Source organism: Lampetra planeri, chromosome 7 (assembly GCF_965212315.1).
Source record: "Lampetra planeri chromosome 7, kcLamPlan1.2.h2, whole genome shotgun sequence".
In the NCBI taxonomy this organism is placed as follows: domain Eukaryota; kingdom Metazoa; phylum Chordata; class Hyperoartia; order Petromyzontiformes; family Petromyzontidae; genus Lampetra; species Lampetra planeri.
This window is the reverse complement of record NC_136113.1, coordinates 11,796,167-11,823,318: the sequence shown is the minus strand read 5'-3', so window position 1 is coordinate 11,823,318 and position 27,152 is coordinate 11,796,167. Positions and strand designations below refer to the sequence as shown.

Sequence of the window (27,152 nt, the reverse complement as noted above, 5' to 3'; positions counted from 1 at the left end):
TGTGGCACTGCGGGGATACCGTGACGCTGTCGCGGACGGGATGACGCAGCCTTCTTCCCGGTGCTTCTTGTTTGATCTCATGGTGTGTGCCGTATAAAATTTCGTTCTCGCAAATTTATATATTTTTTTATTGCATTTATCGAAAAGTGTACATAATTTGTCAATTGCATTAACGCGAAATTTCAGAATCAGAACTCTGATGAGGCATTAAGCTCTTTCGAGATATACCTGTGTAATGCGAGCAAGGAAAGAGGGGGCGGAGTCTGGGTCACGTGAGGAGAAGGAGGAGTCAGGGTCACGTGAGAGAGAGGATTTAGGGGGAGAACCGGAAGGGATCTGAGAGTTGAGAAGGAGTGGAAACAGGAGGAGGCCACCCTGGGCAGTGGCGAGAGGGTGGCGCGATTGCCACGTGGTGGAAGGCCACGGCACCGTCGGCCAGCGGTGTACGTGGGGCACAACAGAGCTAGTGGGCTAGAGTTAGTGGAGTAGAGCTAGCGGAGGAGAGCTAGTGGAGTGTGAGAAGCTAGCCGGGCGTGAAGAGCTAGCAGAGTGTGCGGGGCACACACAGCAGCAGTGTGGCTGCAGAGCGGAGCAGCGGTGTGGCTGCAGGGTGCACGGTGGAGGAGGTGCGGGTCTGAGCGAGGACGCCGTAGGGGCGAGAGAGACAAGAACCCGAATAAAGGACAACGGAGATCTACACTGTTGAAGAGTCCTTTATTACACCTGTACTGACAGTTGCAGGATCAGACAGGAACCAGGAACATGCTGCAACAGGATACGTGTGAAAGGCCATTATCTGATACGAGCAGCCAATATATGAAGATCGTGATGAGAAAGCATACTGGTTCAGCCGCTACGACCTTCCAACCATGCTCTTCACTCCATCGGGTACCACTATGAACCACAAGTTACACGTTTCTGTAAAAACATACAATATTTTGCTCTTATCCACACTTGTATCTACTTTCCCCACTTGTTTGTTTTAAAATTAAGTAATGACATATCCCTGGATTAACTCCATTTTGTGAAATATTATCCCATTCCATTTTATGTGTGTGGTTTATAATGAGTGTATACTGCCTATGTCATCATACATACACGAAAAACACGATTAAAATCCATGGGCCTAATGTCAGCATTGGTGAATGGCAATTTTGCAGAGATTTGTCAAAAAAATGGCCAAATAATTTTTTCCGTCAATTTGGCAATTATTTTTCAGTGAGAGGGCCATCTGGCAACACACCAATCGGGCTCTATTTCAGAGCTGCAGTTTTTGTTTTCGAACCAAGAGATGCCCATTGATTACCCTGCTGTCACATTACTATTGATGTTTTCTGCTTTAAAGCAATGAGCCCTCACCACCGGCATTAGGAAGCCTCATACTCCGTTCCCCGTGATCAAGCTTTGAGCCCTGCAGGCCCGATGTGACCGTTGAGACGAGGCACTCCTGGTCTCCTGTGGTCCTGATGCAGGGCAGGTTCAGGAACTCGGACGAAGTGGCTCCGTGGGTCTCAGCCCTGACCTCTGCCCCACCTTGCCTCGGGGCTTTCTTCTCGTCCTTCCAGATCAGCACAACAACCAGGACCGTGAAGAGCAGCGACATGCCCAGAAACCCAGTCATTAGCGCGACCTGCTTCCTCCTGATTTCAAAAGGGGTGTCAAACAAAGTGGACAGCCAATTTACAGTCACATTCACAACTTCACACAAGAACCAGCACATTCCAGATGCCGGTGTGTAGACAGGCTTATACGTTATCATTTGTTCCAGGAAACGTTTGACTGGTTAATTTTGCATCAACGAAAAAGTCCACCCTTAATATTTATGCGTGCTATGGGCACCAAATCTCCGCGACGCCGAGCTGTACGGGAGTGTGAAGCGAGCGTGAGTTGGAGGCTGCCTGCGCTCGCCTGTACGCGTTGACGTCGTACACGTGGCACGAGCCCTCGCCCTGGCACGCCTGGCCTGATGATGACTTGAGGCACGTGGAGTCGATGGCAGCACCAAAAACAATCGGTGCAGGGATCCCAGCTGTAAAAAGAGACAATGACCCCTTCTCGACTGCCACATGCGAAACCAAGCCACCACGAGACCTCACGGTATGGGTAATTTTCCACTCCGTGCCAAGCCGAGCCGAGACCAAACCGTGATCCGATGGCCTCACAAGACATCCCTATCTGGCTTGGGGCCAAGCAGGGCCAGAGGCTGGGCTATTGATCCGATCATAGCATGCAACAAGCTGCTTTTTAACATTTGTAAAAGTAGAGTGCTTAACATTTTAGTGTACTATATATTCTAACAGTTACGCTTGCATGAAGAGCACATATCATTTACTGTTAAGATGTATATAATTGACTCCTACGAATGGTTTACGGGCTGTGCTTGAAGCAAACGCCCCTTTCACAAACTCGAGATGGTCTTCAAATCCCTGTTGGGCGTTGACTCAGTTCATCAGTCCTCTGGGATTGATCAAATTAGCTTTTACCTGCTGCTCTCGTCATATACATCAACAAAAACCATTCTACGGGGAGACCAGTTATTGTCATAGGAACGTAATACATTTCCACCGGTGCCTCTGGGTGACCAAGGCAGATGAGCATGGCCCAACGCTTATATCAGCAGGGAAACGCATATGTATCTTTTGAAGCATCGAGAACTAAAGTCACACATTCCATTGCCTGCAGATGCATTTCACGTCTTGCAATAGCAGGTTCACGCTGTGTGGTGCAACGCTTAGCACACTGGGCTGGCAAGGTCGCCGGTTCGATCTCCTGGCACGGTAGTTTGAACAATCGTGCACCCCCACCGCCTCTTTCCATCCAGCGGTATGGATAGGCACACTACAGTGTAGAAAAGTAGGCCAAGCACCATCTAGATGTGCTCTCTAGAGCTCCCTCTCGTTTGAGGGCCTTTTTTGTTCCAGCAGTGGCATAACCAAGCATTTTCAGGGCTACACCTTTACCGAGTGCAAAACGATTTCCTTACCCAACACTCGGGTAATGAGGGTCTGTATCCCCAGAGCAAAGGAAGTCAGGTCTTTTCTGATGCCTCTGTAAACACACGCGAGAGTCGCAATTGAGACACAGCGACAGAGGAAGAGTCGACGTCCGACGAAGACTCGTCAAAACCGAATGATTCGGGTCAGCACCTTGACAGTTGGGTTAAATCCAATTCTCAATCCCAGAGAAATTATGGAATGTAAAAACGACCATGTGCTTGTTTTTCTTTTATTGAAGTTGACCTAGAGCAACACTGAGCGCAACAAAAACGTACCGTGTACCACTAGATGGGTCCACAGCGACCAACAGAACCAAAAGCGGGACTGCCTGATATTTCAGTGAATGGCAACTACTCAAGCGGCTCAGTTTTATCGTTACATATTGGTTATGAAGAATGCTAGGTATTTTGTCGAAGCATAGGGTGAGCACAACGTGGAAGTTTGGAATAGAATGTGGCATGGGGCGTTGTAAATCTAATCGGTGGAAAAGAAGGTTGCGTTGGGTGGGACACGTGCACGATGGAAGAGAGCAGCTTGCCAAGACAGGCATTGGAGTGGCACGTGGGCCAAACACCAGATAGTGGGATACACAATGTGATTTCTGTGCCAACGATGGGGTGTGATCCGATAACGCTGGAATGCACCGCATCGATCGTGAGCCATCGTTTGAGGTCACACACGATGTGACAGAGTGCAATGCAATAGAGTGCAGAAATGGTTAATACAGGTCAAACACTTCAAACAGTAATATAGTTAATTATCGCCTATGATCTAGCTGTTTCTGGGTTTCCTCCAACCTGCTTTTGTTTTGCCTTTTTATTTAATTTTAATCCCGGTCTGCCTTCAAGATAGGGATGTATGTTTTCAACCAGCGATGAATTGACCGTGGCTGATGACGATGACTAACTTTAAAAAAATCCTCATGAAGAGACCAACCTCCCACTTGTTATGCTACCACACGTACAAATGGATACTTCACCGCGCCACCTTCCTACGTTCATGGCCGCAGCCTCATGCCTTCACTGGCGGTCATTACTGTCCAATGCTGTGGGCCGTGGCGGAAACATGCCGTATGAAGAAAGTGTAGCTTGGCGTGAAGGCCAAGGCATTGAAGAACGCGGCCACGGAGGAGCTGAGCATGAAGAGGATGAACTTCCTGTGGCAGTCGTCTTCCCGAGGGCACTGCTCCAACAAGGCTGAGGAATTGTGCGCGCCACCGGCACCGATGCAAGCACACTCCTGGTAAACCTGACTTGCCCACACGGTGAAACACAAGACATGAAGATTAACCAGGGAGGCCAGACGGAACCGAACCGAGGACCTCTGCAATGAGGGCGAATCATCATTGTCCACAAGCGCGCACGGGAATCGCACACACACATATATCACACACACACAGCAATCACCCACAATAATGAAACACACACATGCACACAGCTATCAAACACAGGAATCAAGCACACACACAGGAATCACACACACACACAGGAATCAAACACACACACAGGAATCAAACACGTGCACACAGAAATCACACACAAGAAGCAAACACACGCACACAAAAATGAAACACGCACATCCGCAGGAATCAACACGGGGCAATGGCGGCTCTGACCGTGTCCCTGCCGCTGCCCCGCATGACGGAGCACCCGGCGAGGCAGGGCGACGCGTAGGTGACGCCGTCCGCGCCGCACACCGGGTCCCACGCGCCTGAGGAGCACGTGCAGTGCGCATTGCACGGAGCCAGCAGCGATCCACCCGGCAGCGCTGTACCACTACGGACACACACAGATTCCGCCGGGTAGCTCGCACAAGTTGCTGGGAAAGTGCTGTTCGCTTGCCCCTAGGAAGGTCGCGACGGCGCATGGAGGGGTGGTGTGGGCACCACCACCCATGGCCGTCCTTGTCTCCACCGCACAAATTGTTGTGTCGTCCGGTTGTGCGCGGTGGAGTACAACACGGGTACTTATTCTTGTCTGGCCAGCATGGAGGAGTTGGCCAAAATAATAGCACGTGCAGAATTCGTGCAGAGAGTCGCGAACAAGAGACAGGTTCTCGAGAGCTCCCTCTAGTTGGAAGCCCTTCCAGCCAGCAGTGGCATGAGCAAGAAATTGCAGGGCTGCACCTTTACCTTCATCCAGTTAAATGAAAGTCCAGTGGGATGGGAGTGGGGGCATGGCCAGGGTGCTCGTGTTCACCCATCATACGGGACGGTAACGCCGGCGACGCGCGCCCCTCCGCATCCGATGAAGAAGTACGGCAGCGTGAGGAGGAATCCCGGGAACTCCATCGCGAGGACGAGCAGCGCCAGGCTCAGCAGGGACGGCTTGGCGCGCTTGCACATGAGGCCGCCCAGGAATATGCCGATGGCCACAATGGGCAGGCTCACTGCGCCTGGCTCGGGACATTGGGGAGGGTGGAAAATCATTTCAAGTGCATTTCTACCATCACAGGCATCTGCCATGGGGCAATGGGTAGCGTGCTGGGCTGTGCCGCATGAAGGTCACCGTTCAAATCCGCCCTCCCCCCGCCACTTATTTCCACCCAGCAGTATAAATGGGTTCACCACGGTCATTCAATCATGAGGTCGGGTGTGGTGGTGGGGTGAAGCGTGGGTACGCCAACCTCGTCCAAGACCAGCATGGCGGAGTAGGGCAGCCGTGAGAGAAATACATTGCAGGGCTAGGCAGTACGGTTTTCTTTTGGGTTGGATCGCGTAAATATATAAATGTGTCGTTAGCCCGTCACCACCCGACGCAGCCAATTACTAAGGTTTGTCACGTAAACAGAACGTGCCAATTAGTTACTACTTCGGCACACCGGTGTGTTGGAGAGTAAACCCACAACATTTACAAACTTGACTACGACGTTTTTCTGACGATTACAGCAACCAGCTTCATCAGTCGATTTGGGTGGTGGTGGGTTTTACGAAACATTTACATTGAAGCGATCTAACCCAAAAACACCGTTACTATAGACAAGGTTGGTCGCGAAAATCTACGCGTTCAACAGTACGACAGGGTTTCTTTGCACAAACCAGTGCGTATTAAACAGTTCATGTCTCCTGGTCGGGGTTACAAGTACGCAAGTGTGTGCGGACGTGTGTCAACTTGCCACACCTATAATGAGGTTGCTGCGTGAAGCCGTCTCGCCAAACTGTTCCTCAAGGTACTTGGCCTTGAACGTGAAGAAGCCCATGAAGGCGTTCATGAGCATCACGTAGTTGATGAGCATGCACACGTACACGGGGTTCGCCATCAGGCAGCGCAGGGACGGCAGGAAGTCTACGGAAGCAAAGAGACTCCCCGGGCTCGTGTAAACAAAGCAGTTGCCATGAAACATCTACAGGCGCTCATCTCCCGCTTGCAGCCCTGGACCGGTGGCGAAAGTTCCACATTCCTATCCAAAGGACGATCACCGTTGTCTTCCCCACAAAGTGGTACTCGTATTATCGACCCCGGATGGAGGGATGATGGGCTGGGTCACAGAATGTATGTATGCTGAACTTATTTCGCATCGTACGTAGCCAACCATGTTAACCAGGATTTTCTAACTAGGATGTGAACTCTCAAACTTCTGCTTGCGAGCCGATCGCTCTAAGACTGAGCCACATGGCAGGGTCTCTCAAGTTGGGAGACGATGCGTGCACGGTCCAGACAGGTGGCTAGGGAGGGGTCATAGGGTCAAGGAGCAGCCCTCCGATTGCTGTTTGGTCTCCACTGGAGGGTACTCTACAGGATACACTGGCCTACTCTTACACACTGGCCAGGAGGGGTATCCCACTCGTAAATATCCTCAACAATAACGGGGCAGATTTCATTCGTGAGCTGTGCAAATTATTTTGAAACACGTTATTTTAAAAGAGAGCGCCTATCTAAGTCGACATGGCACACGTGAGGGTGGGTAGCCAGCACCATGCCCGGCCATATTTGTCTCCCCTCTGCTGATGTTTACACACAAGACCAGGTATACTCATTGAAGATGAATCTACCTAGGGGAGGGCCCAGCATGGGTTGAGATATTAGTCACCGTGCTTGGCCGTGAGCGGGAATTGAACTCTGGACGCTGGGTTCAGAGTGCAGTAAGCTAACCACTGTGCCACTGCTCACACTCCTCCCACCCTTACCAGGACTCGTGGCTTCCTCCTCCCCCCCCCACTCATGACCGCCCAACGCTACAGCCGATACACCACGCACATGACCGTGCTCCATTGACGTTCACATTTTTTGCTTCGGTTATAATTGGGGCTTTTTTTTTCATCAAGAAAATACACGCGGCGAAATAATTGCATGAAGTGAAAATACAGCAGTCATTATAAAATGCCAAAATTACTTGATGGTGATTCAAATCGAATATATTGGGAGCAACTATTGTACCAGGAATGCATACAATTCTGATGAATGCTAATTTGAGGTCATCTCTTCATATAAACAAAATTCTATTATAACTAGGCTACCTCTAGCAAATTTGTTTTAAAAGCAATTATAAAAGTGGTGGAATTCTTACAGCCCATCCGTAAAGGATTCCACGTGCCGTGTCCACCTTGGGGAGAAGTTGGACCATACCTCACCACACGGATTAGCGTGGGACGGTGAAGAGGGGGCCAGAAACGGTTCAGATATCACTCGCCCCACTCACCGTTGGCTGCTGTAGGCAATCAAACTCAGGTCGCCGGGTTCATTGCGTAGCAAACAAAGCACTGCGGCACCACCCCAACCTTTTAGTATTATTATTCATTTCGCTGAATCACCTTACCTTTAGCCAGAGATCTGATGTTTTCCGGAGTGAGATGCAAGCTTGCCTCCGTGTTTTCAGGACGCAGGTAACTCTCTGTGTGCCGGCTGGCAAGCTCAGTACTAGCTTTGTATTTATTTTTGGCTGAATCTTGTACAGTATTCCTTTCAGCAAGTTCCGCTTCAGCAATGTGACCGACAATGTCAAGTCCCCTTGTATTAATGACCGTCCTTTGCTCATTGTTGGCAGAGTGCGCGCCCTCCTCCTTGCCAGACGCTTCATGAGCTCTCTCTCCCGCGCTCAGAGCGTCCAGGTCTCCGCGCCCGTCTCCCACCGTCGCCACTGCCGCAGCCGCCGTTGCCAACTCCTCCTCGTGGGGCACAGAGGCCGGGAAGAACCAGAGCGGGAGCGCGGTGAGCAGCGTGATGCCCCCGGCGATCAGGAAGCCCAGCCACCAGGCCCCTACCCAGCGGGAGTCCTGCGGAGAGATGGTCACCTCCTCTGCGGCGGCGCGGAGGGCCAGGGGGGTCCAGGGAACGGTGGGAATTGGAAAGAGGTGTTAGGGTGCGCTGCGTTTGTAGCGCAAAAACTAACCAAAAAAACCCCCAAGACAAATGCACGCTCGCACAGAAATGGTTTGACATACGCAAGTGAAATGTGGATGTCACGGGAGGAGGACGCACAAACAGTGAATGCACTTGGCATGTGGTGTGGACAAAAAAGTGAACGCTCCGATAGGAATATGGTGAAAATGTTGTTGAGAAGCAGGAATCATTGTTGGGAAGTCTGGAAGGAGATGAATTATGGCACATGCAGGGAATGTTCCGAAGAGCGTCACAGTTGCCCAGGTGACTACGCAGAAGAGCAATCGGCTGCCAATAAAATTCTGGTTGGGGGCTGACTCAGCCCACCTTTCCTCTGCGGCCGATAAAATATCATTCTGGATGCGTATGTAGAGTGTGAAGCGTAAATTCCATGGGGTGTCAGTCGGAGAAGTCACAGGAGTTGTGCTTTACATCCCCGGTAGGAACATCCAACAGAGGAGATATTTATAGCGTTGAACTTATCTCTATGAGCGGATTCCAACGAGCTATGGCACATGCATCTCGGATGCATGGATCATGAGGCATAGATTGCATGCAGTGTCAATGGGCGATGTCACAGCAGTTGTGTCTTGCTTCTCCAGTGTTAGGAACATCCCACAGATCGCGTGAAGACTACATTAACAGTGGTTGTTCACTTGAGAGACTCACTGCCACCATAGGCATGTGAAATTTCCACCGCCGGTTCAGGGCTGTAAACAGGAGACGAAAGGGGGAACGGGAAGGAGTCGGACAAGCTTGTGACACAAGAAGAGCAGTCGGATGGGACTGTCCTCGGGGGGGGCAGGCATTCACCAACCCTGGACAGCATCTGTCGTCGGCATCGACGATCAGTTATGAAGGGTGACACTAAATATATCGGTAACAAAGCTGAAGCCATCCACTCACTGCTCTTGAGAACCTGGTTTAATCACCGTGGGTCACCTCGATTTGCTCTCAGGATCTCGGGGAGAGGGGACAGGGGGTACTGGCTCAGTGCTCTGACCCCCCTGGGCAATACACATATATTCGTCAAATAAAAAAAAATCTAATTTCCTCACCACAGTAGAAAAAACTACTCTATATGAAATTGATCAAACGTCTCAAGAAAAACGCTGCTGAAAAATTGCCTTGACTTTTCCTGCATGAGGGACGATTCCTATATGTTGTGTTTAGGCTTATAAGCAAACAAATAATATGCTTGCAGATTACACCAGGAGAAGACTCTCACTATCATTAAAGTGCGTCGTCAATTATTCTCAACCGCATGTTCTTTGGCATTGCCGAATACTTCACATTATGTGCTGGAGCTTCTTCAGCTCCAGAAAACAGAGGAGAGCTTAACAGATCAATCGTGTGAGTTGTGTCATGGATGCCTCTCTCCAACCACAAGCCCTGCAGCGAACGTAGCAAGCTCGTCATAGACAGTGGCTTCTTGACAACGTAAGCCTTGCCTGGCTAGACCGACCAGACCTGCGCAGGGGCCTCTCCGAGGGAGTACGTCACGCTGCCTCACCCATGTTGACGAACCCCACGTCCACGAACAGCTTCGTGCAGACGGATCCAACCAGGAAGCCGACTGCAGGGCCGATGAGCCCCACGGTCATTACGCATCCTGTGGAACACGCAAGGCAGTGTCAGTGATGCAGGCCTCGAAGGGTGTCCACTCTCACCAACTCTCGGAGCAAGCGCTGCACGCATTGAGTGCCTTTTGAAGTGCCAGGCGGCTCAGCGGTAGAATGGGCGGCAGTGGCATGAGCAAGCAATCGGAGTGCTGCACCTTGACACTTTGACCCCTCCCTACCATAATCATCTGTTTCTGGCCCGTGCACGCATCGTCTCCCAGCTTGAGAGACCCAGCCACGTGGCTCAGCGGTAGAGGGAACAGCTCACAAGCAGAAGGTTGAGAGTTCAAATCCTGGTTACTGGGGTTGACTCAGCCCATCATCCCTCCCTCTGGGGTCGATAAAGCAACTAAAACGTTGTTGGAAAGTCAACAGCAGTTGTTCTATGGATAGACTTGCCCCCACATCGAAAATACCTCTGACTTGACTTTTCGGATTCACACAGCGCTGGAGACGAGCAGCTCAACCGGCCAGATGAGCAAAAAAAAGTCAGATGACGATTCCTCTGAGGCCCCCTCGGACCTGGCGCTTGAGGCGAACTGCCCTACCTGACTCTACTCTCTCGCTAGGGTCCTGGACGCCTGAACACACAGGAGGGGAAGAGGCATCAACCGCACGCACCCAGGTAGAAGGCGGAGTTGTCGGCGCGCGCGTGGTCGTCCAGGAAGGAGATGCCCAGGGGAGTGATGGGCGATTCCCCGATGCCCCTGAGCGCGTTCCCCACGAGTATGAGCACCCAGAGTGACGACTGTGCCTTGTCCTGGCAGCCTGGGGTAGAGACGCACGCGGACGACGCAGCCGGAGGCCGACAGGCAAGCTTCAAGTTAGATTTAATAGACCAAGTGAAAACTTTAGAGACCAGGAGAGTCTCAATGGACCAAAGTGACCTGGGTGGCCGGAATAACAACATGAAAGACGTACAAAGCAGAACAGACGAAGCGAACAGAAATCAGAGCAAAAACAACCAAATAGAGTTTATATTCTTTGGGTCTTTCGGTAAAGTCATGTAGATAGAAAATTAATTTAAAAAAATGAAAATAAAATAATACAAAAGAAAAACCACTAATATAGACTGCAGCCTGGTTCTTAATCTGAGTGAGTGTACTGGCAGTCTATAATGTAGACTATAGCCTGGTTATTAAGTTTGGTGAGTGTCTTGGCAGTCTATAATGTAGATTGTAGCCTGGTTTTAAGCTTGGTGAGCATATTCGCAGTCTATAATGTAGACTGTAGCCTGGTTCTTAGCCTGAGTGAGTGTACTGGCAGTCTTTAATGCAGACTTATTCTTTGGTTCTTTCGGTAAAAAAAATAATAGAAAAATGTAAATAAAATCAAATAAACCACGACGTTTCGATCACAACGCAAGCGATCGTCTTCAGGAGGAAAGAGGGGAAGGTCTCCGAAGGCAACCGTTGTTAAAGGTTTCAAAAAGTGGGCGTGGCACAAGCGCTCTGTCGGTGGAAGCATGGAACATGCAGTGCCAACAAAAGCCGTCTGAGGATCCAACCAACTAGAGATTGAGTGAGAGCACTGTCATCTCGTGACCCCCTCTTTCTCGCGTCACGAACCTTCCCCACCACTGCCCGAATGCGGCTCCGCTGATGTGGGCTCCTGCGGGAGGCTGGGCTGCTGGTCGCGTGGCACGCACATCCACTGGGGCCCCTCCCCGTACGTGTGACTCTGGTAGTCGTATCTGCAGATGAGAGCAGCACGGGGGGAAGGCAGTTCCATCCAGGGGTACGACAAACACCGGTTGCGCAGAGGATGTTTATTCTTACTTGCGGCATCATCAAAGGTGGTGATGGTGACGATCACAATCATGATCTTTTGATGTGGTGATGACAGCAGTTACGACGATGATCGTGTTTGCATGGATGGAAGTCCTTCTTACCTCGCTTCTTCCTAGTCAATCCCACCTGAATACCCTCAGTGGCTCTCTAACCGATTCCAAGTTACAATTTGTTTAAATTTCCCGGGCTTGCACCCTTAAATACTCCTTGTGCAATAAAATTCCAATGCCTCGCCATCTGCCAATCTGGTGAACGCTCAGTGAGCGGCCAATAGGCGCAAGTTAGGCTCACGCCTGACGCATCAGAGCCTCGGCTACGCCTTTCAGCGACCCGTACATATGCTTAGCTGTATTTGTCAGTGGTAAGGGAGGATTTTGAGCTGATTGGATTTGCCAATGACTCGTATCAGCGGTATAAAGATGGGCCTCTGTGAAGGAGGTTGATGAAGGCCGCTACTGGGTAGTGGGAGGCAGTCGACCTCCAATAACAACGGAGGGCGGAGGAGCAATGGTCACAACAATGAACAGATTGCTGGGTGGCTAAGACGCTGCAAGTTGGCACCGTGGGGAGTACAGGTGGTGCATCTACCAGTGGTGGCCTGTGCAGAATGTTGGGCACAGACTATATAGGTTAGACACGACTACGAAAGAAGAATATCTACCAGCGAGCCTCAAAGTGCACCTAGCCTGACACAAGCGCTGTGGTGACATCATTGAGATTTAGTGGCGAATAGCGGCTGTTGTCGCTGAAGTTTTAAGTGTATACGAGTGTGATTCTTTGTATTACGAGTGTCTGACTGTGTGTGTGTCTTTGTGTGGGAGTGTAAGGAGGAGCTCACCTGCCCATGATAAAGTGTGGCAAGGCTATGAGCAGGGTGCCCAGCCCCATGAGGGTGGCTCCGGCTGCGATGATGCGAGGACGATGGAACCGTGCTCCAAAGTAGCTCACAGCCGTGATCACCAGCAGATTGCCTGGTGGCAAAGCACAATAGCAGCTAGGATCCACTCACAAAGTGACTACAATATCATAACAGCACATGTACCAAGATAGGTGTATTTTGAGACCACGTGGAGAAGGCTCACTGCTAAGTGGTCAGAGGACATACGTATCCTGCAAGCGAGCGTTCGGCACTTCACGTAGCCTCTAGGTGCACCTAGCCTGGCACAAGCACCGCGGTGACATCACCGCCACTCAATGGGAAGTGGCGTTTGTTGTTGTGTTCAAGGAGGACCAGGATCAAATGTACGAGGATCTCGACCCCAGGTCTACAGCTTTCTCTCCGTGAATTTGGGAGCTCGTAGGAAAGGTGTCTGCGGCCATACGCACCCATCTCAAAGCCGCCGTCGATGATCCCAGCCACGGAGCTCGGCAGGTTGAAGTGGCGCTCGATGGAGGTGATGGAGCTCTTCATGTAGCTGCCGGACATCGCCTTGGAGAAGAAGAGCAGCGACAGGCAAAGCAGGAAGACCTGCAGGGTGCGGGGAGTGCGTGAGAGGAGTTGGGGAGTTATGGTTTGATAGACGAGGACTTTGCATCCAGGCCGTCATCCTGTGTAGAGAGTTGATGGTCTCAGCCTGATCACTAATGACGGCTCAAAAAACAACTCACGTGAAATTCGATTATGTGCTTCATTTGGCTCAGTGCCAGCTGTGATCATTAACATATTGGATTTACTGTCACGTGACGAACATTACCCTCGCATGCATGGCGAGTGGGAAGTGCTTCCCTCTACTATGTGTAGACCAGAGGTCACTTGAAGTAGGGATCTCAGATGCAGCTCTGCAGTATCCCCTTGTGGGGTCCGTTCTCCAACGAGGAGAGTTGCACTGCTATGGAAGATCTTAAAGGACGCTTTGTCATGTGACCCGATGCCGACAGCTCGATCAGGGTAAGGTTGGGGGAAAAGGACAACGTCAAATTAAAGAGGCATACAAGTTAATGTGGTTGTTCAGTGGGCGAGTGGTGACAACATTCATGAGGTTCACGTTTTCTAAACACGAACACAAACTGTCATTAAATCGGCTTAATAGCAATGCCATACACAGCCTATTGCCCGGACACTCCATGTGGCTTGTCCATAAATTTTAATGTAATAAAGAGACGTGCATTGGAATCTGCAGATTAAATGTGTCTTAGAAACATATACTATTGTTATTATTGTCGGCCTGTTGATGTTCTGATGCAGTTGATGGTTATGAAAGTATGATGAACTTTTTTCGCACCGTACATAGCCAACCATGCTAATCGGTTAAACCAGTGTCTTCGAGGAATGTCAAAGCCTTCTCACGGCGGCTCACCTGTAACGTGCTTTCACGTCACCTTAAACACGACTAATACCATCACCTGGGGGATGAAATGGACTATATTGAAACGAGATAACGAAAAGCCAAGACATTTCAAAGTCTCATTAAAGAATGCCAAAAATAAAACAAACAGCTGTTATTCCGCGGATACAACCTGGCTGTGTGTCATGGTCTGTCCAAAAAAGTTTGAAGCTTATCGACGATAAAAAAAAGTTTCAAATGACGTGAAGGCATGCCACTCTAGTGATGTCATCGACATTATTAATAAACATACCAGTGTCACCGCAGTGATATCAAGTTTGAAGCTTCAAGCTTGTGACGTGCATCATGCAATGCACACGTTTCTGTAAAATAACAGCTGTTTGTTTATAGTGGCGTCCTTCAGACAAACAAACCTTGATGTTGGCAAACCGAGGTCGCCTGACCGGAGGGGCAGGAAGGGTCTGATCCATCTTTGTTGTCTGTGACAAAACATCACTGTTAACACGAGAATCATTGTCGCTTCTAATCCATTCGTTTATAATTTACCCAAGCCACAAAGTGACAATCCCTTTGTAATAATAAGCTCGGCGGCTCGGCAGTAGAATGAGCGGCTCACAATCGGAAGGTTGCGAGTTCAAATCCTTTTTAGGGGTTGACTTAGTCCATCATCCCTCTGGGGTCGATAGAATGAGTATCGGTTTGTGGGGAAGTAAACGGGGCTTATCCGATGGGCAAACTTACCTCCGCCAGGCCCAGCAACCCGAGTACCAAGCAGCTTACGAAAATCTATTGCGCAAACCAAGATTGATCCCACTTCCAATTGGCTAAGAGATTGATTGCCTTAAGTCCACCATTACCCACGTCCACGCACACCCACGCACTCACAAACACACGCAGACAGACAAGACAAAGATCCCGCGTGTAACCTTAGACTGTTGGGACAAATGCTGTTAGCGAGCACCTATGAAGGTCCATGAAGGCCCCAAAAGCACACGAAGGGGTGTGGGTGGCCAGCACCACGCCCGGCCGCCTTTGTCTCCCCAGTGGCGATGTTTACACACCGCACCAGGTACTCCTTTGAGGCTGAGTCGACCTTGGGAAGGCCCAGGACCGGTTCAAATAATCGTCACCGGTATTGGCCGTGAGCGGGAATCTAACTCGGGTCCCCGGGTTCATAGCGCAGCGTGCTAATCGCTACACCACCGCTCCCCACTCAAAAAATACACACGCAGACACACACACAGACACACACACATATATCCACACTTGCACGCACACCCAACACCAACACACGCATGAAAAATCACACTCTTCTCCCACAGACACGCACTGTAAAAAATAGACAAATATCTCTCGTATAGCCATCTAACAGACTAGATTTGAAGTTTTCGTGACTGCAGGGATCCATACTCTTTGGTTCTTTCGGTAAAGTCACGTAGCTATAAAATATAAAATAAATTCATTTATTTTACGTGACTTTACCGAAAGAACCAAAGAGTATCTAACAGACTGTTAGCAATAACCTATTAAGGCGCTATGAAATTTTTCACTTTCACGCTCAGGTTTTTGAAAACGCAAGACAAAAGTACATCGAGGTACACCCCGACCTGGTTCTACGTGTAAACATCGCCACTGGGGAGACAAAGGCGGTGTGTGAGAGTTCAGGTGTGTGTGGGTCGTTAATGGTCGACTTAAGGCTGCTGCCATGCCAACCGTGCCTACGTTCTCAAGGCAATCTACGCGTAAATCCCATAGGGACTCGAAATTGGAAGCAACCTCGCCTGCGAATTTTTTTTAATGCATAAGACGCCCTGTGCTCAGGTCCCAGGTTTGTAAACATGGGGCGAGCATCGTCTCAATGGCCATTGAGTATAAAATTCACAATCTTAGTGAATTAAATACCGTGACTTGAGTAACATGTGGCTAAAACAGCTTCTGACCATTGACCCAAGTCACATTTTACCCACACGGTACACACAAAGTGCTAGGCTAAACAGACAGCACGGAATTATGGGATTCCAAAGTCAATCACATTGAGCATCAGCAAGGAAAGACACTTGACCGAGCAGACTACATTTCCACGATGCCTCCATCGCCGATGTAACGCCTCCATTAAGGGTTAGGCCGTTGCTTTGAGGCACGGATGACCGCACTGCTGCCTTGGCAGCAACGCCACTCTCCTGGCACCCAGAGCTACTTTCGGCGCTCTGCCCAGATGAAGTGGACAGGGAAGCTGGGTTCTGGGCTCTTCGCTTGGCGATCCTGAACATCCCCCCGCCACTCCCTCCACCCTGTCAGAGCTTGCTCCACAATGACATCGTCGCACGCCAATCCCCCCCCCTCCCCCACGGTCTTCATCGCAGCCGCAGTCGGCTCGTGAATCGACTCTCGCCATCTCGAGCTCCGTTTCCCCGCATCTCTTCTGCTGCCCCTTCCACTGTCCCCATCTCTCGCCGCGACGCATCTTCCACAAGTGTTCCCCGTCTCCGTACCCACGCGCGTGTGTGCGTCCACGTCTGTCCCTCGTTCTCTGTGTTGTTCCGAGTCTCAATAGCCACGTGTCTGCGCCTACCGCGTCTTTTCCCACGTCTCTGTTCCACCGCCCCCCACCCCCATCCGTGTCTCTGTGTCTCCATGTCTCCCCTCCGCACCGTCTGTGTGCCGTGATCTTTGGTCTTTATACGTCTCCGCCGACGTCTCTGTCGCTCACCTTCGCCTGTGCTCCTGTCGGCCGCGTCTCTCTCGCGTGTGAAACCTGACTCGGAGGTGGCACTTAGGGGAGGGGAGAGGGGGGGGGAGCGGGGTCCTCGGGGAGACAAAGGCGGCTCTGCTATATTTATTTCTCGCTCACTCGGTAACTGCGGCAACTGTGATTACGGAACAGTACGGAGCTGTGCTTGGATCGGGTTTGATGCCGCCTCCGCCACCACACAAACAGCCCCCGCGTCCAGAATGTTTATAAGCTGTGAAATGTCTTAAACAATCTTATCGGAATCATCAGCGGCCGGTAACGGTGTTTAATTGAAAAAAAATACGACTCGCTTGATGGGACATCTCGATTGCATGGGTGACCAGGGTGTCCCATTGATAAACACGCATGGCAAAACACATAAGGAGACAACACGCGCTTCCACAATCCACTGTTGGATGAAGCCCCTCCCCCCCCCAAGCCGCTGCCACCTCTCACGATCCTGCCACCTAAGTTCATTAACCCGAACAACTTAAACAAAAATGCTGCCGGTTTGGTTCGGGGTGCCACGGTGGCGAGATGTTAACGACCTCGCCTGGTGTGCAGGCTGCCTTTGTGGGTTCGATCCCGACCCCAGACGCCTGCTGTGTATATTTGGAGTTTGTGGTGTATCTCTCCCCGTGGTCGCGTGGATTTTTCTCCGGGTCCTCCGTTTTTTTTCTCCACGTTTAGAATTAACATCACGCGTTTAGAGTATGTTGGCTGCTTAAAATGTCCACACGATAAGCCACTTCGTTGAGCTATCATTTATGGCCATGTCGCATCTGAAAAATAGCTGGTCAAATAAACAATAGTTTAGACGCTCATAGGGCTGATGGATAAAAAATATATAATAAACCTGTCTTTTAATAATATAATAAATTACCCACCGTACCTTAGCTTACAAACTACCGAGCGACCTTGTCCTATTGTGAGGCAACAGGTACAACCACCACTCCCATGCAAAAGCAACAGCCTCCACTCGCTACTAAGTGACGGCGGACGTCACTGTTCGCGCTTGTGCCAGGCTAGGTACACTCTGAGCTTATCGCGTGACGCGTGGAAGGCTCGCTAGGAGGAGGAAGAGAAGGAGGCCACGGCGTAGACCCGAGTGGCTCAGCGGCAGGGCGAGCGGCTCGCGAATCGGAAGATTGCGACTTCAGATGCCGGTTGGTGGGGGCTGGTGACTCATCCTCCGGGAGACAATGTAATGATCAGCACTTTTGTGTGTGTGGAGTGTCAACATTGCTTCTTCTAGGCCAGGTGTCGACAGACTGCCGCTTTTTGACTCCCCCCCACCCCGTTGGGAGCAGCCGTTTTTATTTGTTTTACTTAAATCTGAAACGTAATTTAACGCAAACCTAATTGATTCAATATGGCTGCGAATGGGTCACTATGGAATGTATTGGTGACAACAAAATGGACAGTCAAACTGTATTATTAAACAATAACTAATGGGGGGGGGGGGGGAGCGGCGGACTAAATCGATGTAGTTCATTATATCACCTATTTTATTTGGTTTATTTAAGTCAGAATGTGTTTGTCATCTGCTGTATCCCTGCTGTGCTTATGTGTACAAGTAGCTCTGCGTGTGATGCGGCTCTCGAACTATTTTGGTCAAAGACAAAAACTAAAAAATTATCTTCTTGTTGGAAAGGTTTGCCGACCCCTGTTTCAGACTCACCTCCGCCACAGGAATGTGGGCTGTAAACAATTAATAATCACTGCCTCAATGCTCACGATTACTCGATGTGTGCTAAAGCGCACATTTGTTATTGTTATTATTCCCAATAAGCAAACGCACCTCATGGCGGGACCCCCGGGGTCGCATAACAATAGATCAATGAGACAAACAATAGATCACGGTACGATGAGACAAACAATGGATTACGGTACAATGAGACAAACAATGGATTATGGTACAATAAGACAAACAATAGATCCGGTACAATAAGACAAACAATAGATCACGGTACGATGAGACAAACTAAAAACTTGTTATTGTATCAAATCGTGATAATCTATAAAAAACACAGTGGTGGGTAAATTGTTCGGTCCCAGTTCTTATTTCGACACAGAGCCCATAACGAGTGGATGGGGCTATGGGTGCAGCAGGTTGGGGGGAAGGGGGCGTGGTTTATTTTTCAGAATAATGTAGAGCCGAGTATTGTCAGCGTATCGATGTGTGAATGTTGAACTTCTTTCGCGATGAACACGTAGCCAACCATTCTAATCGAAGGTGCGGGGGGGGGGAAGACAACAAATTAAACACAAAAATCAGGTCAAAAGAAATCTATACATGTGTAGTGTCAGCGGAGTGGGAGACAAGGTTCTTCAGGAGGCACCTTCTTTATTCACACTTTCAGGTTCACACGTTCGCCCTCGCTTCTGCCAAGCAAGTCGTATATCCTAGCCCTGACACAACCCTGACCGTGTTACACTGACGGCATCGACCGAGACAGCCAACAACTATCTGGCCACGCAATGTTACTAAATAATTTTCACTTCTGTAAATGTAACGCCACTGGGGCGAATTCAATTTTGAATGAAAACCGTGCGCCACTGACGTCATTCATCAGGACATTTTGGACCCACGCGCTTAACCTTACACAATGCAAATTCAATCTCGATTAAGCTTGGAGAGCTGAATGGAGTTCAAAATAACTCACAAACACCTCGTTAAAGACCCACCGCAGAAGATCCTTGGGTTTTGATCTTCCACGAAGCTCGTGGTCCACCCTAAATCGCATCCAGCTGCACAAACCGTGGCAGATGCGGATACCTGATGCACAAATGTAAAACTAAAAACTCTCCAGTAGCAGTGTGCGACTGTGGTTACCCGGTACAAACCGTACAACGTATAACGACGCAATGCTCCATCCACAAATACGAAGGAGACATCACAGCGATGATACACTCCATTGCTCCTGACGGGCAGTCACCCGGCTTTGAACACCTAAATGTGAAATTGTAAGTTCTTGTTCTGCGTCTACATCATCGGCCGTACGAGAGGTAGAAGAAAAATGTACACATGCCGTGTCAACCCATACGGTTCACCCCGTATTCTTGTACAGGGAAATTGAGTTTCCTGGTCCATACGGCGGACAGCCGTTTCAAATACGAGCAAAATGTTTTGTCTATTTGTGTTTCTCTCTTCTGATGAGACTTGTAGCATGGACGTTGAGAATTATAAGGCGCACGGGGTGACCAATAAGGTCTGAACTGTTCTGTAATAAGGTAGGGCACTGATTAAGGTCTCCCTTATTATTGCCGTTTGTCGGCACGCACGACGTTTACACAGTGGCGCACCGTACGTGTTTTACGGGGCTGCGTGCTCAAGAGAAAGAGTTGTCGACTCAGGGTGCTGAGGATTCTCCAGGCGTCGCTGTCTCTTCGCACGGCAGAACGACGACAGCTACAGGGGGAGTTTGCCCCACGCGCAAAACACCGAACAAGCGACGCATTTTGAACTCCGGACAACTCGCCCCCCCCGACCCTCCTTCACACATTCGTCGCTGGACCAAACTCTGACCTATTTTGTGCACCCCTCGGAGTCGGTGCGACTGATGCGATGTGTAAACCGTGGTATTTTTGTGTTGTTGTTGGTAGGTGGGAGGTGGAACGCGCGTGTGAAGGAGGCGAATTGTTTTGGACCACGTGTTTTTTTGGCCACTCAGTAGCCACGCCAACGCGAATGACGATACGTTCATCACGTAGCGGGCGTTCGCGACAAATATTATATTATCTCCATATACTGTATATATAAAAGGCAAAGTTGTGAATATGTGTGTCTGTTCAAAATGTTTAGCGTACTTCCCGACATGCAACAAACTGGAAATTTGCCATGTGGGTACTTTCCAGACTGTACACCATGCAAACATTATAAAAATACACTTTAGATTTTTTTGGGAGGGGGGGGGCTCAATAATGCATATATTTTTTGCACGCCAAGTGAGCTCTGACGTCAAATCTGTCATGTGACCCTCGCATGTGGAATCGTAACGCATTGTAGTGTAGTGGTCAGCGCGCTGCGCTACTTACCTGGCGACCCGAGTTCGATTCCCGCTCACGGCCACCACCACCACCATCGGTGACGATTATTTGAACCAGTCCTGGACCTTCCCTAGGTCGACTCAGCCTCAAACCAGTAACTGCTGTGGTGTGTGAACATCGCCACCGGGGAGACAAAGGCGGCCGGGCGTGTTGGTTTCAAGTCCCAGGCGAAGCCGGGTAGTACAGCTAGTTCATAATAAAGGGTTTTGTGTTACTCCTTGGTTCTTTCGCTAAAGTCACGTATAAAGAGAAAATAATACAAAATAATACATTTTCTCTTTATACGTGACTTTACCGAAAGAACCAAAGAGTAATTTCTGCAGTCACGAAAGCTCCACATTACGTACGGTTTTGTGTTAGATTACGTAATTATAAATGCGTCGAAACCCTCCACCACCCGACACAGCCAATCAGTAAGGGATTTGTCACGGAAACTAAATGCCAAATAGTTACTACTTCAGCCCACCGGTGTGTCGGAGAGTAAATCCACAACATTTACAATCTGAGTACGACGTTTCGCTGGTAATAACATCCGGAATATTATGGAAAATCGCCCGATGATGCTGGATGTAATTACCAGCGAAACGCCGTACTCAGATTGTAAATGTTGTGGATTTTTCTCTCCAACACACCTTGATGCTCTTCAACAATTAGCTGGCACGACACGAGCAACTTTAAATACGGTCCCGGCGTGTTAAACTGTTGAAGAGCCGGATTATCCTAGTAGCAAAAGTAGCTACATATGCTACGGGCCCGCACTTTCAAGGGCCCCGCGCTAAATGCTTTCAAGCTATCAATTCCGGTTCAGTGATTCTACATTTGCTCTATTACTATAGTCCTATACCGCCTTCAACTTTTATGAACGACTGGGCGTTTAAGGTTAGCGATGTGTCGTATTATCTGGCTGTATAGCAAATGAGAACACACAATTATTTTACTATGCAAATTAAACAAAAACTTTGAATATTTGCGTGTTTTATTTGTATTTAGGGCCCCTTTATAACATATGCTACAGACTGCGCACTAGCTTAATCCGGCACTGGGTCCCGGCATGTTAAGCTGTGCGTCCCCCATAGGGAAAAGAGTAGATGGTGTGGCCACGACCACGCCCGGCGTTTGTCTCACCAGTGCCGATGCTCATTGCACCACACCGGCTACTCGATTGAGGCCGAGTCGACCTAAGAGATTCCAGAACCGATTCCTATCTCATTCCCCACGTATGGTATCCGCATCGCAGCACGCTGAGCACTGCGCCACCGCTCTACCGCTGCTAGGAACGCACACACACACACGCCTCTTACACATTAATGAGTGGGCTCTTCCTCTCCGCGTGTCTCGCTCGCATCACGTGAGAGCGGGACGGTACAAAAGGGTGGATTTCACGAGGCAGGCGGCTCCTCCACACGGACACGAGACAGCGACGCGGACCCAGTGAGTGAGTGCACGCGGACTCCGTGAGTGCACGTGGACCCAGTAAGTACACGCGGACCTAGTAAGTACACGCGGACGCAGTGAGTGCACGTGAACGTAGTGAGTGAGTGCACGTGTGCCCAGTAAGTACACGTGGACGCAGTGAGTGAGTGCACGTGGCCTCAGTGAGTGCAGAATCAGTGTCGAGTGATGCCTCATTGACCAACGCGGTGAAGTATGGTCATGACAGAACCCCTCGGAAAAAGTCACGACACTTTTTAACGGGTAATCAATGGGCATATATTACTGAAGTGTGCGATAGTTGAGTACAAATGAAAGTACATGTCTGCAGAGGCCGGCATCTGCTGTTTACGTACCTACACCGGCGGTGGAAATTCCACGTTCATATACCGGTGGCGGGTCAGCCCCAGGGGCGTAGCGCTTTGTGGAAAGTCAGCGAGAGTAGAATTCACGAGTCGTACTAATGTGAGCAACAGCCCCGCTATTCCCAATAGCCGTAAGGTGATTGATCGTAATTACAAGGCGAAGTCACGCCTTGCACATCGGGAATTCGATTAAATTCGACGGATCTGGCGCGCGCTGAAGTGAACTGGGTGAGCAATTGCAGGGCGTTTATTTAGGAACGACCTTCAATCGTGCTGGACGTCCAGCGAAGCGCAAGCGCTACGATGCGACAATGTAACAATGCCTGTTCACGAGGTTACGGGACACCGACGGAGGAGGGGAATGCGTTTGCGTTGAACTTCTTTCGCGCCGTACGTCGCCGCCCGTTGCTCGTCGCGTTTGCGACAATTCGTATCGCGCCGTGACCGATCAAGTCCTGCTCGCGAGCCGCCACTGCGCAGATTGAGCGTCTTCGAGTCGGCGCCAGCGGTGCGCTCCTCGGTCCGCAGAGGGGTAAGTGTTGGAGCTTTCAGGCGAACCGCGTTGTGTCTGTCGGGTGCTGGTGGCGGTGGTGGTGGGGGCTATACGCGTGGCCTGTGACCCAGCACTGGGCGAGGCGAGGGTTGGTGGATCGCACGGATGTCGCGAACCTCGCTGCCCGTGGGCGCACGCGGAGGAGCTTTGCGATGCGCTCGCTCGCCAGGAGAAGGGGGCACTGCGGGCACGTGCCTCGCCTGTTCCGCCTACGTTGGTGGTGTCGATCGTGTGGGGTTTTCTCCGGGTGCTCCGGTTTCCCTCCCCACGTATAGAGGCCCGCAGAGCTTGGGGAATTGTTGGCTGGACGCGTGGCTCCTGCGCTTCCCGCTTGTCTTTGGGGTCCTCCACGCGCCCTAAGCCGTTTCCTCTCTTCGAGAGCGAGCGAATACTCTGCACGTTCCAAGTTCGAAATCATTATTATCAGCAGTAGTAGTGGCGTTTTGTCCACTCGTTATGCAAGGTAAAAGTGCAGCCCTGAAATTGCTCGTTCACGCTACTGCTGGCAGAATGGTCTTTCACCATAGTGACCTCTGGAGAGCGCGTGGTCTTCTCTTCCACACAGGCTAGGCAGGCGTCTGTGGAACGCGTGGGTGCATACACACACGCGCTTCACCTCACCGCGCACGACCTGCATCCTGATCGACTGTGACCGTACCCATTTAGATTTGCTGGTTGGACAGATGCCGTGCCGGGAGGTGGAATCGAACTGCCTCGCTTTGGGGTGGCGATCCCAGTGTGCTCGCCATTTCACCACGGCAGCCCTCGTTGCGTATGCCTGAATTGTATTGACGCGTGACCCAATTTTAATGAATGCTGCATTCAGCTGCCTGTGGTTCTGTTCGTCTTGTTAATCTCGATTACGAGCCAGCGCTTTGGCAGCGCTCGGTTTTGGCTTTGTCCGTCGCCTCCTCGTGCCAAGCGTCAGGAACACGGTCGCACCTCGGAAGTTGTGGGTGTCCCGTTAGCGAAGTTTCAGTTTTCAGTTTCATTTATTAGGTATGACCCTTTGAGCCATGCGGCTCTTGTCTCGGGTTCAACCGCAACAAAACAAAAACACGAACAAGAAACATCTTCAAGTGACTACACGCAAAACAGAAAAATCCAGGAAAAAACAGCAAAGTCTTCCAGAAAAAAAACACCGAAGTGGCACACGGTGGCGACTGGGTCGTTTCCAGACAGGATTCGCAACGTTTGCGCCACACTTAGTCACGGATAGGAAGAGGTCCACTCTATCGTGAAGGTATGGGGCGCTGCGGTGGTGAGATGTTAACTACTTCGCCTGGCATACAGGAGGGCGTGGGTTCAATCCCGACCCTGACGCCAACATATGTGGAGATTACATGTTCTCTCTCTCCGCGTGGTCACGTAGATTTTTCTCCAGGTCCTCCGGTTTACCCCTGCACATTATAAACAAGCGTGTAGAGTATTTTGCTGCTCTAACTTTGCACATTACAAGCCACTTCGCTGAAATGTCATTCGTGGCCAGCTCGCTTCTGAAAAAGAGCTATATAGCTCAGTGGGCCTTACCCGGTAAAACAAAATGTTTAAGTATAATTTAAATGTGCAGCCCTGTAATTGCGTGCTCAAGCCCCTGTTGGCCGAAGGGCTTCCACTGGAGCGAACTCGGTCAACAGGGTATTCTGACTTTTCTTCCACGTTGACCAGACGTCTTAGAAGAGGTGAAAGTACCCACACAGGTGTCAGTTTTGTTGCCAGATAAAAGGGTAAAAAAACAATTATCATATGTTTTACTGGCAAATGAGGTTCCAATGGTACCCACACTCTACCCTATCACACGGCGACATGCACATCAACTGTGAATGACCTCTTCGCCGCTAAACAACCACACGCATGTAACTGGTATTGGCCTAACATCCTAATGCTTAAAATTACACTCAAAATTACTCACTCAGAATTATACGTTACAACATCCCCCCCCCCTTCCCCCTTACTGTGAAAACTTGGCAGGACCCTCTTGAAAATTAGTTTTGAGACTCGGTGAGGCTTTCCTGGGCAAACAAGCGGAATAATAACACTGTTGGGTGGACATTGGCGGAGGATTTGAGAAACTAGCCCTCGTTGTGTCAACTTCCGCGCCCGTAAGGTGGAATCGAACAGGTAACGTCTGGATTACAAGCGCAGCAAGCGCTATTTAGCAGCTGCACCACGGGTTACGTTACTTCGACGCAGCTACTGCTGCCTCAGCGGGATCGACATCGCGTGCACGGCGCTTCGTCCTGCGTCGAGCTGGGTCCCGTAGTTTGTACGGAGTGCTCTCGTCGATGACATTCTGCCATTTCACTAGCGTTCGGTTAACGAGCCAGACTGTGACCGATGAGATTCTGAAACCGTAGAAACCGGTCCAAATTGTGCTTGCTTAAGTGTACGCTGCCTGATAATACTCATCCGGAAAAAGGCGAAATGGCCGAACGACTTTTGTATTTACAATTTTCAAGTCAAACATCGAAAGTTATTTGCTGCTCAAACGAGCATGGCGACAGGTGGTCATATTCTGTTTACAGCCCTGAACCATTGGTGGAAATTCCAAAACCCTATGGTGGGGACAATATCCATAGGAGGACCACTGTTGCTTTTCCCACAACATGGCACGTGTTTTTATTATCCCCGGAGGGATGATGTGCTGTCAATCCTTAACCAGGATTGAAACTCGCACACTTCCGATTGTGAGCCGCTCACTGATATGGCAGTGCTGCTCTGAAAAATGGACAGTTTGGAGAAACGGAGACGTTATTCCAGATGCAGGTTAAACGCGCAGAAAATACAACCCCTTTGCATATCCGTGACTCCACGTGATTAAAGGAGCATTTTGTTTACACATCTAATCAGTCACATGGCTTATCAGCAGCATTAGTGTATTTCAACTCTGGGCCGGTGTTTGCATCAAGTGTCTCATCAGCAGAGTCAGTATTTATTAAACCAATGTTTGTGACGTGCCAGATTAGAATCAGAATCTTTATTTATCCTGGAGGAGTCCGCTGAGCTATGAAGCTCTTTTTCACAGATTTCCAGTCATGTTATTTTATTATGCTCGTTTACCCAGGAAAGCCTCACTCAGTCTCATGCCTCTTTTCCACGTGGGTCCCGCCACGTTTCACTTTGTGCAAGAGAGCAAAAGTGTGGTTGCCACATCTACGCCTCTATATAAGGAACGAAACAGGTGGACTTCTCCACAAATCTGGCTGTCGCCTGCTGAAGCTAGTTGTAATTACTGGCGAAACGTCGTACTCAGATTGTAAATGTTGTGGCTTGGCTCTCCAACACACCAGTGTGATGTACTAGTGACGAATTGGCACGTTCTGTTTACGCGACAACCCTTACTAGTTGGCTGTGTCGGGTGGTGGCGGGTTTTAACGACACATTTATATATTTACGCGATCTAACCCAAAATGACCTCTATAATGGTTGACAGGCTAATGTTGTGTTCCGTATACCAGACAGGTCAGCAGGAGGGAGGTCTCAAATGATGGAACGAGAGGGCAATCAATAATTGTAACAAAACATTACCGACCGAGACAGCGGAGTTGCTCATCCCAGTTCCTGCGCCCAAGGGGAAGGAAAGACCCGAGGCCAGGTGGTGGTGAGGACACTCGTGAGGCGCAGACCTTAGAGGTCGCATGCTGCCTGCGAAGCAGCTTCGGGATCTGGCGCATGGTTCCAAAGCGCTGGCAATGAGTGGGGTTCTTTTTTGTTATGGAACCGTTGCTCATCCGATACCTTTGTCGGGCATTCGTCCGCCGACTCGACGACACTCGTGTTGCTTTCCGCACGTGGCCCGTTTTTCATCTTCTCCCCCAATTGAGGTGCGGTGGCGTCGACGGCTTTGGTCATGGTGGCATCTTGATCTTTGAGAGAAGCTCGGCGTTTGATGCCATTGCGCGCGGGCTTACCGTTGCCGATGTTGCGTAGACTGTCCAGTTTTACCTGCTTGCGGGGCCATTGGGTTGTTCAGCCTCCTCTGGTGAACCCCCTCCCCTCCCCCACTCAGAA

The 27,152-nt window shown here is 50.1% G+C and overlaps 2 protein-coding genes across 4 annotated transcripts in view; one reads left to right on the top strand and one right to left on the bottom strand.

Moving 5' to 3' along the window:
- Positions 1-743: 743 nt before the first annotated feature.
- On the bottom strand, positions 744-14,503 carry LOC144719984 (solute carrier organic anion transporter family member 1C1-like). The gene is made up of 14 exons (XM_078596379.1): positions 14,425-14,503; positions 13,053-13,194; positions 12,565-12,697; positions 11,505-11,629; positions 10,558-10,704; positions 9,828-9,926; positions 7,752-8,231; positions 6,116-6,280; positions 5,195-5,390; positions 4,612-4,771; positions 4,066-4,244; positions 2,984-3,048; positions 1,909-2,029; positions 744-1,640 (listed from the first exon to the last, which is right to left on the bottom strand). The coding sequence occupies exons 1-14, from the start codon at positions 14,479-14,481 to the stop codon at positions 1,340-1,342; spliced, it is 2,370 nt and encodes a 789-aa protein (XP_078452505.1). The 5' UTR covers positions 14,482-14,503; the 3' UTR covers positions 744-1,339.
- A 7,493-nt stretch (positions 14,504-21,996) lies between these two features.
- LOC144719983 (solute carrier organic anion transporter family member 1C1-like) overlaps positions 21,997-27,152 on the top strand; it is a 32,908-nt gene continuing 27,752 nt past the window's right edge. For 2 of the 3 annotated variants that reach the window (XM_078596377.1, XM_078596378.1), the window contains exon 1: positions 21,997-22,265. The gene's annotated coding sequence lies outside the window, so the exon portion shown is untranslated. The remainder of the gene's footprint in view (positions 22,266-27,152) is intronic. The other variant, XM_078596376.1, reaches the window with a different exon arrangement.

Excerpts from the sequence above, each read along its gene's own strand:
- LOC144719984 (XM_078596379.1), bottom strand. The coding sequence starts at position 14,481 with ATGGATCAGACCCTTCCTGCCCCTCCGGTCAGGCGACCTCGGTTTGCC. Across the intron at positions 12,698-13,052 it reads CGACGGCGGCTTTGAGATGG|GCAATCTGCTGGTGATCACG; the intron begins GTGCGTATGGCC and ends CTTTGCCACCAG. Across the intron at positions 6,281-7,751 it reads CATCAGATCTCTGGCTAAAG|ACTTCCTGCCGTCCCTGCGC; the intron begins GTAAGGTGATTC and ends TTGCTTCCGTAG.